This window comes from Bubalus bubalis, chromosome X, assembly GCF_019923935.1.
Source record: "Bubalus bubalis isolate 160015118507 breed Murrah chromosome X, NDDB_SH_1, whole genome shotgun sequence".
NCBI classification, from domain to species: Eukaryota; Metazoa; Chordata; class Mammalia; order Artiodactyla; family Bovidae; genus Bubalus; species Bubalus bubalis.
The window spans coordinates 82,777,838-82,791,526 of NC_059181.1; the positions used below are offsets into that span (position 1 = coordinate 82,777,838).

The 13,689-nt window shown below is 35.6% G+C and overlaps 1 protein-coding gene across 1 annotated transcript in view; it reads left to right on the top strand.

The window, feature by feature from the left end:
• LOC102395430 (short transient receptor potential channel 5) overlaps positions 1-13,474 on the top strand; it is a 55,065-nt gene extending 41,591 nt beyond the window's left edge. Inside the window, exon 5 of the mRNA XM_044936877.1 lies at positions 13,122-13,474. Coding sequence (XP_044792812.1) covers positions 13,122-13,355 — 234 coding nt within the window. The 3' untranslated portion in view covers positions 13,356-13,474. The remainder of the gene's footprint in view (positions 1-13,121) is intronic.
• Positions 13,475-13,689: the final 215 nt, after the last annotated feature.

Genomic DNA, 13,689 nt, shown 5'->3' on the forward strand with positions numbered 1-13,689 from the left:
GGTGCTACCTCTGTATTCTAATTGTGTTCAGTGTGGTATTCACACCACCATTAGAGGACAGTCATCTTGCTATACCCAGCATCCATCAGAATATCTGGAATATAGTAGTTGTTCAAGAAAAGAATAGAAAAAAATGAATGATGGGAATGTAAATTGGTACAGCCACTATGGAAACTAGAAACTATGGAAACTATGGAAACCAGAAACTAAAAAGAGAGCTACCATATGACCCTGCAATCCCAGTCCTGGGCATATATTGGAAACAATGAAAGCTCTAATTTGAAAAGATACATGCACCCCAATGTTCACTGAAGCACTATTTACAATAGCCAAGACATGGGAACAACCTAAATGTCCATTGACAGAGGAGTGCATAAAGAAGATGTGGTATATACATATAATGGAATATTACTCGGTTGTAAAAAAAGAATGAAATAATGTCATTGGCAGCAACATGGATGGACTTAGAGATTATCATATTAAGTGAAGTAAGCCAGAAAAAGACAAATATTATATATAACTTATATGTGGAATCTAAAAATAGTGCAAATGGACTTATTTACAAAACAGAAACAGACTCATGGACATAGAAAACAAACATGCTTACCAAAGGGGACGGGAGGGGAGGGCTAAATTAGGAGTATGGGATTAACATATACAAACTACTATATAAAAAATAGATTACAAGGACCTACTGTATAGTTCAGGGAACTATACTCAATATCTGGTAAGAAACTATAGTGGAAAAGAATATATATATTCTTATGTATGTATATATATATACACACACATAACCAAATCACTTTGCTGTATACCTGAAAAATAATATTGTAAATCAATAATACTTTAATAAAAATAAAAATTAATTAAAAAAATGAATGAATAGGTATACAATGAATTTATATGTGATAAATGAGTGGGAAAAGACCAATGAGAGGACAATTTGCAATAACTTCTCTGCCAAATTATTACATAGTAAATCCCAATGTGAGGTCACCTGAGCACAAGGGGAATGGAATGGTATCAACTGGGGTCCTTGAGATGTTTTTAAAATATTTAGAAAAAAATTATGTCCTCACCTGATTGGAGTAGGTACAATGAGTGGGCACCAGAAAGATTCTTGCTATGCTATGCTAAGTCACTTCAGTCGTGTCCGACTCTGTGTGACCCCACAGACGGCAGCCCACCAGGCTCCCCCGTCCCTGGGGTTCTCCAGGCAAGAACACTGGAGTGGGCAGAAAGATTCTTAAGATAAAATAAAAATGCCTGTGGTTTAAAACTCGGCCCATTGCTTGTTTCTATTCTTTGTTGAAATCATTAGATATTTAGAAAACTATTTTTTTTTTTAGAAAACTATTTTTAAAAGACATAACTGCTTTTGCTTAAAACACATACAAACAAAAAGCTAGCCCACAAAGGGATTTTAAAAAATTAAAAGTAGTAAAGCCATTGCCCAGATACCAGGACATTCAGCTCAATTTATTAGAAAATAGCCAAATACCTATAGGAGCTATATCATCATTCTTCCTTTTCAAATGTGTCTAGAGATGACAAGAACCTAAAGATCCTGTGTTTAAAAATGTGACTCACTTCATTTTACAAAGAGCTTATTGAATACCTGCTGTATTTTAAGAGCTACAGAAATATTCCACAGATAAAAGACTGCCTATTCTGGGCTATCAAAGGGTAAAATGAAAATTCAAAGTTTGTTTCTGGTATTATAGGCTCAGAAATGTGGAAGAAGGAATGAACAGTTATATAGTTCTTACTACATACCAGGCAGTAGCCTAGGCATTTCATACTGACTTCTGCAGCAATTGGGCTTCCCTTGTGACTCAGCTCGTAAAGAATCCGCCTGCAATATGGGAGACCTGGGTTTGATTCCTGGGTTGGGAAGATCCCCTGGAGAAGGGAAAGGCTACCCACTCCAGTATTCTGGCCTGGAGAATTCCATGGACTCTATAGTCCATGGGGCTGTAAAGAGTTGGACATGACTGGGTGACTTTCACTTCACTTTTTCTACAGTAATTCAATGTGGTAGGGACTTTTACCCTACAGATTATAGTCATTCAGTTTCTCAATTTATGGGAAGTAATACTGTGGCAGCTTCTGAGATGGCCCCCCAATGATACCCACTTCCTGTTATTTGAATCCATATTCAACCTTTTTTGCTTGAGTATGAGATGGACCTACGGACTCTTAACAAATAGATTATGGCAAAAGTGATGTCATTTCAGAGAGTAAGTTATTAAAAAAAACCATGGCTTTTCTCTCACACACCCTCTGGGGGAAGCCTGCTGTCATTTTATAAGCTGGTATGGAGAGGCCCACTCTGGAAAGAACTGAGAGAGATCTCTGGCCAATAGCCAGCAAAAGACTAAGGTTTTCAGTCCAGCATCCCACAAGGAACTGAATCCTGTCAACAACCATACAACCAGCTTGGAAGAAAATGCCCCTCAGTTCAGGCTTCAGTCGAGACCCCATCTCCAGCCAACAACTGGATTATACCATTGTAAGGGATCTTGAGCCAGAGGCCAACAACTTGCCACACCCAGATTCCTGACCCACAGAAACTTTACAATAATAAATATTTGTTGTTTTAAGCCACTAAATTTGGAGACTTTACTAAGACTTATCAAATAATTATTAAATGTACCAGTTACTGTCTTACATAGAGGCACTTTGCTTAACCCAATTATTATAAATAAAGTTCTTGAAATGGAAAATAGAAATGTTATTAACTTTAATACAGCTTAACCATTCTTGGAGAAGGCACTGGCAACCCACTCCAGTACTCTTGCCTGGAAAATACCATGGACGGAGGAGCCTGGTAGGCTGCAGTCCATGAGGTCGCTAAGAGTCGGACACGACTGAGCGACTTCACTTTCACTTTTCACTTTCATGCATTGGAGAAGGAAATGGCAACCCACTCCAGTGTTCTTGCCTGGAGAATCCCAGGGATGGAGGAGCCTGGTAGGCTACCGTCTATGGGGTCACACAGAGTTGGACATGACTGAAGCGACTTAGCAGCAGCAGCAGCAGCACCCGTTTCTTTATGAAATGCTTTCTTCTCATATGTTTTAAATACAATTTTACCAAAATTTTCGAGCTTCAGATTCAGCAATTCATTGAAAAAAAATATGTCAGAAAGCCTAACTAGCAAAGCCAGTCTCATTTCCAAATCAATTTGCTAAATCATATTTCTTTTGTCTCAAAAAGGATGACTTCATTTTTCAACTCAATAAATATATCAATACTTAACCCTGTGATGATCATTTTACTTGTAAATCCTAATACCAGAATGGACAAATTAAAAGATAGATAGCTTGAGCATGCAGGATTGTTATAAGTTTGTTATCTGGATGAAATAAAGTGAGTTCAATAATTTTTTTTAGCGCTTTTTGTTTTACTTTTACAGAACTCTGAGTGAATTTTTTTTGTCTTTAATAATAGTTGGGGAATGGAGAGTTGAGGTGGTTAAAATTGTCATCTTTCATTCCATCCACTATCCTGCTGTGCTGTGCTTAGTCGCTCAACTGTGTCTGACTCCTTGTGACTCCATGGACTGTAACCCAGCAGGCTCCTCTGTCCATGGGGATTCTCCAGGCAAGAGTACTGGAGTGGGTAGCCTATATCCCTTCTCCAGTGGATCTTCCCGACTCAGGAATTGAACCGGGGTCTCCTGCATTGCAGGCAGATTCTTTACCAGCTGAGCTACCAGGGAAGCCCTGCCATCCACTATAAATTATCTCAAAACCCCAGAATCAGACTGTTTCTCATGCCGAATTTTATCCTTAATTCTTAAATAAGCAAAATATATGAATCAACATTTCTCCAAATAAGATAAACAGATTGCTGATGAGCACATGATAACATGCTCAACATCACTCAGCATTAAGACAACAAAAATCAAAACCAGAATGAGATACCACTTCACACCCACTAGCATGTCTATGATAAAAAAACATGGACTGTGGCGAGCTTTGGTGAGGATGTAGAAAAATCAGAACTCATACATTGATAGTAGGAATGTAAAATGGTGTAACCACTTTAATAAATAGTATGACAATTTCTCATAAAGTTAAACATAGGGTTACTGTATAACTGAACAATTCCATTCCTAGGTATGTCCCCAAGAGAATTAAAAAAAAAAAAAACATATCTACACAAAGACTTGGACATAAATATTCACAGCAACATAATTCATTAATATTAACAGCAAAGTGGAAACAACTCAAACAACCATCAGCTGATGAAGAAATAAACAAAGATATAGTATGTCCATACAATGAAATGTAGTATTATTCAGCCATAGGAAGGAATGAAGTATTGATAGTTGCTACAACATGGATGGGGGGTTTCCCAGGTGGCATAGTGGTAAAGAATCCACCTGCCAATGCAGGAGATGCAAGAGACATGGGTTTTATCCCTAGGTCAGGAAGATCCCCTGGAGGACAGAATGACAACCCGCTCCAGTATTCTTGTCTGGAAAATCCCATGAACAGAGGAGTCTGGTGGGCTACAGTCCATGGAGTCACAAAGAGTCAGACATAACTGAGCAACTGAGCACACACAACATGGGTGAACCTTGAAAACATGCTAAGTGAAAGAATCTACACAAAAAGGACCAATATTATATAATCCATTGGTATGAAATGTTCAAAATAGACAAATCCATGGAAACTAATGTAGATTATAGGCTGATAGGGGCTTTGGGGAGGGGACCAAGTGCTGGGAATTGACTGCTAATGGATACAGGAGATTTTCAGGAGTGATGAAAATCTTCTAGAATAGATAGTGGTGATGGTTGCTCAACTCTGTAAATCTATTAAAAACTACTGAATTGTACAGTTTAAAAGATGAGGAGAGCAGCATTGCTATCTGTGAAATCTAAGAAATCACTGCCTAACATAAAGTCATGAAAATAATTCCTATGTTTTCTTCTCAGTTTATTTTTTGGTAACAGCTTCATTGAGATAATCCAGATACCATAAAATTCATTTTTGCAAGTGTACAATTCACATTGCCTAAGGGTACAAACTTGCAACTAGTAGCAAGTCCTGGAGATATAATGCACAATATAGTGACTAGGGACAATAATATCATACTGTAATCATAAAAATTGCTAAGACACTAGATCTTAATTATTCCAGCCACCAAAAAACAATAATTATATAATGTAATAGAGCTACAATGGCAATCATATCACCATGTATAAGTGTATCAAATTAACAATGTTGTATACCTTAATGTTATATGTCAAATATATTTACATTTTTTAAAAGATTATAACAGCAAAAGCATGTATATCAAAAGAAAAAACACACAAATTGGGCTACATGAAAACAAAATATATGCAATTACCATAGAAATAAATTATATTACAATAGCTATCAAAATATTTTTCAAACATGGTAATATATGTGCTTCTTTATTAACTCATGAAATAAAATTTAGCAGTGGGTTTAACAAGTACCTTAAGTTTAATCTAGGGTTTTGTTTCCCTTTTGAACTGGTTGCTCACTTAACCCAAAGCCATTTATTCCCTCCTAGAGAACATAGAAGTATCTCTGATTTATCCGTTAAGAGCTGGTTTGCACTGTTCAGATACAGGCAATGGGCATCTCATAAATCAACAGAATCCTCTATCCTCTACTTCAGTAGTTCTGAACCATTTAGGGGAGGGCACACTTCTTTTAGAATATGATGAAAGCCCAGAAAAATTGAAAAACCCCAATATTTTATATACAATTTTAATAGATTCACTGAGTCCATTACCTTCATTCATAGAACCAGGTTTACAAATCTCTATTCTGCTTGATGTCATTTTTGATCTGCTAATCCTTTAATATCATAGCTAAGCACTACTACCTTGGAGAGCAAAGTGCAAACCTTCGTGGAATATCTAAAAGACCAAGGAGCAAATTCTAGTTATCACTGACAGACTGAATGTTCATTCAAAAACCACCCTAAGACAAACAGTGTAAGACATAGGTCTCCTTTTAAAGATTTCATGTGCTAATAAAAAAGACTTTTCTCTCCTTTACACTGTACACTTTTGACAATGGAGACTATATTGTATAACCATCTTATTTGGCATTAAGTTAAAAGTTTGTGGATATAAGTCACAAGTTAATGTGGCCTCTGAAACAAAGCTCTTACCACTGTATATATATATATATATTATAGGGCCCAAGGACATTTTAAAAGATATTTGAAAGCAAATTGCCAATATCACATTTCACTGCAAATACTGTCATATATATTTAACTATATTATCACAATACCATACCTCACTCAAGAAATGTAACACTGATACACTAGAATTACTAATTTGGGGGTCCATATTTAAATTTCCCTTATTGTCTCAAACATGTCATTTACAGATGATAAACTACAAGAACATTGAAGATGTGTCACTATGCAAACACAGAGCCACAAGCAAAATGTGAGAAACCTATTGATTCAAGGAAGTTAATGAAATCCCTGTGCAATCATTATCTAACTACTAGGCTAAATGAACAGAGACTTCAATGACTGCCCATGACAAAGAATACAGATTTTACAGAATCAGTCAAGGAAAGTCATGTAAAACAATAAATATGAAAGAAGGGGATCAGATTTCCAGAGTTATCATATTAAATTGCTTAAAATGTCTAGTTTCAGCAAAAAATTACAAAACATACACACTCACATACACACACACACACACACACACACAAAGAAGGTATGGTTTATACACAGGAAAAAAGATGTCATAGAAACTGTCCTTGAGGAAGCCCAAATGTTGGTTTCATTAAAGACTGAACTAGCTATTTTAAATATCTTCAAATAACTAAAGGAAACCATCTAAATAATTAAAGAAAAGTTATGAAAACAATGTCTCATCAAATAGAGAATATTAATAAAGTGATAGAAATTGTTTTCAAAAGGATCAGATTGAATTTCTGGATTTGAAAAGTGTTGTAGCAGAATGAAAAATTCACTAGATGGGCTCAACAGCAGATTTCAGCTGGCAGGAAGAATTAGTAAATTTGAAGATAATTCAATTACCATTGTCTAGGAGAAGGCAATGGTACCCCACTCCAGTACTCTTGCCTGGAAAATCCCATGGACGGAGGAGCCTGGAAGGCTGCAGTCCATGGGGTTGCTGAGGGTCGGACACAACTGAGCGACTTCACTTTCACTTTTTACTTTCATGCATTGGAGAAGGAAATGGCAACCCACTCCAGTGTCCTTGCCTGGAGAATCCCAGGGACGGGGCAGCCTGGTGGGCTGCCGTCTATGGGGTCGCAGAGCGTCAGACACGACTGAAGTGACTTAGCAGCAGCAGCAGACTGATGATCAAACAAACAGAGCTTCAGAGAATTTAATGGTGAGACACCATTAAATGGCCAACATACACATAACGGGAGTCCCAGAAAAAGAAGAGAGAAAATAAAGAACTGGAAGGATATTTAAAGAAATAATGAATAAATACTTCTCAAAAATAGTTACACATCCACAAACGCAAATATTTCCTAGTAAGATAAACACAGAAAAAGCCATGTCTTAGTCAAACTCTCAAAGACCAAGAAAAAAATCCTGAAAGGAGGAAAAGATAGCTGATTTCCATCCAAAACAATGGGATCTAGAAGTCAGTGCAATGACATATACAAAATGTTTAAAGCAAAAGACTGCCAACCAAGAATTCTATATTCAGCAAATATATCCTTAAATGAAGGAAAAATAAAGACATTTCTCAAGTACACAAAGACTGAGAGAATTAATGGCCAGAAGGTACATCCTATAAGAAATGCTAAAGAGAATTCTTCAGGCTGAAATGAAAGAACACTAGACAATTCCAAAAAAAAAAAAAAAAAAAAAAAACCCACAAAGAAGTAAAGAGCATCAAAAAATGGTAATTAAAGGTAATTGTATAGATAAATACAATACAAATCTTATTTGGGGGGGACTTTTTTCCTAGCTACTTTGAAAGATAACTGCATAATTCAAAAGAACAAAAAAGACATGCAACATACAGAAAATGGAAAAATGGCAGATGTAAATACTACTTTATCAGTAATTACTATAAATGTAACTAGATTAAGAAAACCAGTTAGTAGGCAAAGATTGCCAGACTTTTAAGAAACACACATGATCCAACTATATTCTGTCTAGAAGTGATACACTTTAGATTCAAAGATACAAGTAGATTGTAAGTAAAAGATGAAAGATTTTTTGGCCGCACCATGTGGCATGTGGGATCTTAATTCCTTGACCATGCTACCTGCATTGGGAGTGCAGTCTTAACCAGTGCCCACCAGGGAAGCCCAACCGTAAGTAAAAGATTGGGAAAAGATAGATGGTGCAAACGGTAACCAAAAGAGAGCTAGCTAAGTGGCTATACTAATTATCAGACAAAATAGAATTTAAGATAAAATTTGTTACTAGAGAAAACAAAGGACATTTTTTATGATTAAGGAATGTATTTATCATGAAGATTTAACAATTATAAATGCATTTCCACCTATCTACAGAGCTGAAGAATATATGAAGCAAAAACTGACAGAACTGAAGGGAGAAATAGAAATTCAATAATAACCATTGGAGCATTTATTACCCCACTTTCAGTAACAAACAGAAGTAGACAAATGATCAAAAAGGAAATAGAATACTTGAACAATGCTATAAACCAACTAGACCTAATGGACATCTATCTATACAACATACCATACAACAATAGCAGAATATATGTTCTTCTGAACTGCACATGGAACATTCTCCAGGAGAGATTATATGTTAGTCCATAAAATGTCTAATTTTTTAAAGGACTGAAATAATAAAAAAATATGTTTGGCAAACATTAGATATCAATAACATAATAAAATTTGGGATATTCACATATAAATGGATAGTAGAGAAGATACTGCAAAATAACTACTGGTTCAAAGAGGAAATCACAAAGGAAATTAAAAGATACTTTGAGATGAGTTAAAGGGAGAGTATGGTATATCCTAAATATCCCCAGAAAGAAATCTATAATTTTTTAAAAGCTTATATTAAAAAGTAAATAATATTTCAAATCAATAACTTAAATTTCCACCTTTATGAAACTAGAAAAATAAACTAAACCCAAAGCAAGCAGAAAGAAAAAAACATAGCAAATTGTTTATTAGTAAAATATAGATTTAGCCCTCCCATAACTTTTGAGTTACAACTCATTTTGAGTTAATTTTTGTATACGGTGTGAAGTAAGGATCAAGATTCTTTATTTTTTCCTTCTGGAAGTCCAACTATTCCAAGGTAATTTGTTGAAAAGATTATTCTTTCCAAGTTGAATTGCCTTGACACCTTTCTTAAAAGTCAACTGCATATATGCCTGTAATTATGCATATGCACACATTTATTTTTGGACTTTCTTGTTTTGTTCCATTGATCTTCAATGCCAATTTGTTCTTTTACAAAATTAACTACATCTTTTAGTTACATCTTTTACATCTTTTGTATTTATATATAAACTTGAAAGCAGTTTGTCAGTTTCTTCAAAAATGCCAACTGAGATTTGACTGAAATTGTATTGAATCTATAATCAATTTGGAAAGAATTGCCATCCTAACTATATTCAGTCTTTCAATTCATGAATATGCCATTTCTTTACATTTGTTTAAGTCTTCTTTAATTTATGTCAGTAATCTTTCACAGTTTCCAATGTTAAAAAACACATATATTTTTGTCATATTTATTCCTAAGGATTTTATATTTTAAATGATACTTTTTTTAAATTAATATTTTATTGTTCATTGCCAGTATATAGAATACAACTGATTTGTATCTGGTTCTGTTTAATAGATTTTTCTTCATTATGTATCATATTTTCCTGTTTCTTGGCATTTCTGATAAATTTGTATTGGATGTCAGACATTATGAATTTTACCTTGTTGGACGCTGGATATTTTTGTATTGTTTTAAATACTCTTGAGCTTTATTCTGGAAATAGTTTGATCTCTGAGGCTTGCTTTTAAGCCTTGTTAGGCAGGACTAAATACACCATTAGTCTAGGGAAGTTCTGTACAATAAAAATTTTATGCAAGTCACAAATATGTGCCACATAGGTTACATTTTATAGTAGCCACATTAAAATATAGTGAAAAGAAATTGGTAAAATTAATTTTAATTATATATAAATACACATTTATAATGTATTCTATTGATACCCAAACCAGGAAAAAAGTACAGAAAATTAAAAAAAAAAACAAAAACCTGTAGACCAATATCCTTTATGAACATAGACAGGGAAATCCTCAACAGAGCATTAACATATTTGAATCCAGCAATATATAAAAAGAACATACCATAACCACATAGAATTTACTCCAGAAATGCAAAGTAATTCATCATATTAATAGTCTAAAAAAGAAAAATCCTATGGTCATATCAATTTATATGACCAGAAAAGGTGTTTGACAGACTTCTACTCTGATTTTTTTCTTTTAATGTCTAGCAAAATTGGTATAGAATGCAATGTGCAGAACCTGAACCACAAAACCTATAGCTAACTAAGTGGTGAAAGAAGACTTTCTAAGATCAGTAACAAGGTATATCTGCTTTAAATACTTCTATTCCACTTTGAACTAGAGATCCTAGGTAGTGCAATAAGGAAAAACATTGAAGACGTACAGATTGGAAAAGAAGAAATAAAACTGTCTTGTGATTCTGTATAAAGTAAACCCTAAATAATCTATTTTAAAAATTTCATAGAATAAAAACATGAATTTAACAAGGCCACAAAATACAAAGTCAATACACAAAAATCAACCATATACTGGCAATGAACAATTGGAAACTGAAATTTTAAGACAGTACTATTGTAAACTGTTGTAAGTAAAATGAAATAGGCATAAGCTTTCATTTTAGGCAAAAGGTTAACAAAACATGTATAGATAGGACTTACACATTGAAAACTACAAAACATGGATAAAAGAAACAACATACGGATGTTCATGGATTGGAAGACTCAGCAGAATATACTTTCACTCAGCATAAGATTTTCAAGGTTCATCCATGTTGCAGTATGTGTCAAAACTTCATTCCTTTTACAGACTGGATAATAATGATAGTATACCACATTTTGTTTATCCATTTATTTGTGGATGGACATTTAGGTTGTTTCTACTCTTTAGCTATTATGAAAAATGCTGCTGAACATTTGTGTACACGTTTTTGTGTAGAATGTGCTTTCGTTTCTCTTGGGTATGTAGCTAGGAGTGAAACTGCTGGATTGTATGGTAACTCTATGTTTAACTATTTGAGGAATTGCCATATGGTTTTCCAAAGTAGCTGCACCATTTCACGTTGCCACCAGCAGTGTGTGAGGGGTGCAAATTCTCCAGATTCTAACCTACACTAGCTATTCTTTCATGAAAAATTGTTGTAGCTATCCTAGTGGGTTTAAAGCTCTATCTCATTGCGGTGTCAATTTGAATACTCCTAATGACCAACAATGTTGGTCATTTGTGTCTTTCTGCAAATGTCTATTCAAGTGCTTTCCTCTTTTTCAAATTGATTTGTCTTTTTATTATTGAATCGTTATCATTCTTTATATAGTCTGGGTACAAGTCCCTTATCAGATTTTCATTCAGTCAGTTCAGTTCAGTCGCTCAGTCATGTCTGACTCTTTGCGACCCCATGAATCGCAGCACGCCAGGCCTCCCTGTCCATCACCAACTCCCGGAGTTCACTCAGACTCACGTCCATCGAGTCAGTGATGCCATCCAGCCATCTCATCCTCTGTCATCCCCTTCTCCTCCTGCCCCCAATCCCTCCCAGCATCAGAGTCTTTTCCAATGAGTCAACTCTTCGCATGAGGTGGCCAAAGTACTGGAGTTTCAGCTTTAGCATCATTCCTTCCAAAGAAATCCCAGGGCTGATCTCCTTCAGAATGGACTGGTTGGATCTCCTTGAAGTCCAAGGGACTCTCAAGAGTCTTCTCCAACACCACAGTTCAAAAGCATCAATTCTTCTGCGCTCAGCCTTCTTCACAGTCCAACTCTCACATCCATACATGACCACAGGAAACACCCTAGCCTTGACTAGACGAACCTTTGTTGGCAAAGTAATGTCTCTGCTTTTGAATATGCTATCTAGGTTGGTCATAACTTTCCTTCCGAGGAGTAAGCGTCTTTTAGTTTCATGGCTGCAGTCACTATCTGCAGTGATTTTGGAGTCCCAAAAAATAAAGTCTGACACTGTTTCCAATGTTTCCCCATCTATTTCCCATGAAGTGATGTGACTGGATGCCATGATCTTCATTTTCTGAATGTTGAGCTTTAAGCCAACTTTTTCACTCTCCACTTTCACTTTCATCAAGAGGCTTTTTAGTTCCTCTTCACTTTCTGCCATAAGGGTGGTGTCATCTGCATATCTGAGGTTATTGATATTTCTCCCAGCAATCTTGATTCCAGCTAGTGTTTCTTCCAGTAATGATATTTCATTTCTTTTAGCCTGTGGGTTTTCATTTTCTTTATGGTGTCCTTGACGTACAGTTTTTAACTTTGACCCAGTCCAATTTACCTATTTTGTTCTCTTGTTCCTTAGCTTTTGGTGTCTTCTCTAAGAAACCATTGTTTTATCCAGGGTTATAAATATTTACTCCTTAATTTTCTTCTTAAAGTTTTATACTTTTTATCTATTAAATTTAGTTCTGTGATTCATTTTAAGTTGAATGTTGTACGTGGTGTGAGGTAGGAATCCAACTTTATTCTTTTGAATGTGAATAGCCAGTAATCCCAGTATGCACAACTGATTGACCAAGGTGCAAAAGCAATTCAATGGAAGAACAATAGTCTTTTCAGCAAATGGCAAATGAACACTGACAGGCAAAAACAAAACAAGAAAAAAACCCCTCAATGTAAACTTCACCCCTTAAGCAAAAATGAACTCAAAATTGATCATAGAGCAAAACGTAAATGTTGCAACTAGAAAACATGTAGAGGAAAACACTAGAGGGTAAGGTCAGTGTAAATTGAATTTTTATAGCTACAGACATATTTCCCTCTGTAGAAGCAAGTAGAACTTTTTGAATGAGTCATGGGTGCATTTTGTATTTTCCCATCCCCCATCTTTGAACTTGTCTTTCACAGGATCATGCTGATATTGAGTGGAAGTTTGCAAGGACGAAGCTCTGGATGAGTTACTTTGATGAAGGTGGCACCTTGCCACCTCCTTTCAACATTATCCCCAGCCCCAAGTCATTTCTATACCTTGGCAACTGGTTCAACAACACCTTCTGCCCTAAAAGAGACCCTGATGGTAGACGGAGAAGGCACAACTTGAGAAGCTTCACAGTAAGGCCTTTAAAAATTGTCTCTTTGTAAAACTGTTTTCTCCTTTCTCTCCTTTGTGACATTCCCTATCTCGAACATCATAAAACTAGTCCAACCTACAGATGCTTTGGGGGTTTGTCAAGCAGCAGCTCCTGTGTCATGTTCCAGTCCTAATATTTAGAAATATATTTGAGTGGATGGGCTGCTGGGACACTGCTGATATAAGCTCTCTGTCCATTTTCAATGACAGGAACGCCATGCTGACAGCCTGATACAGAACCAACATTACCAGGTAAAGCTTCTTTATATGAACTAAGCACAGTAGTTCTTGGTCAGTTGTCTGACCTTAGATAAGTCACTTACCCTCCCTGAGCCTCAGTTTCTT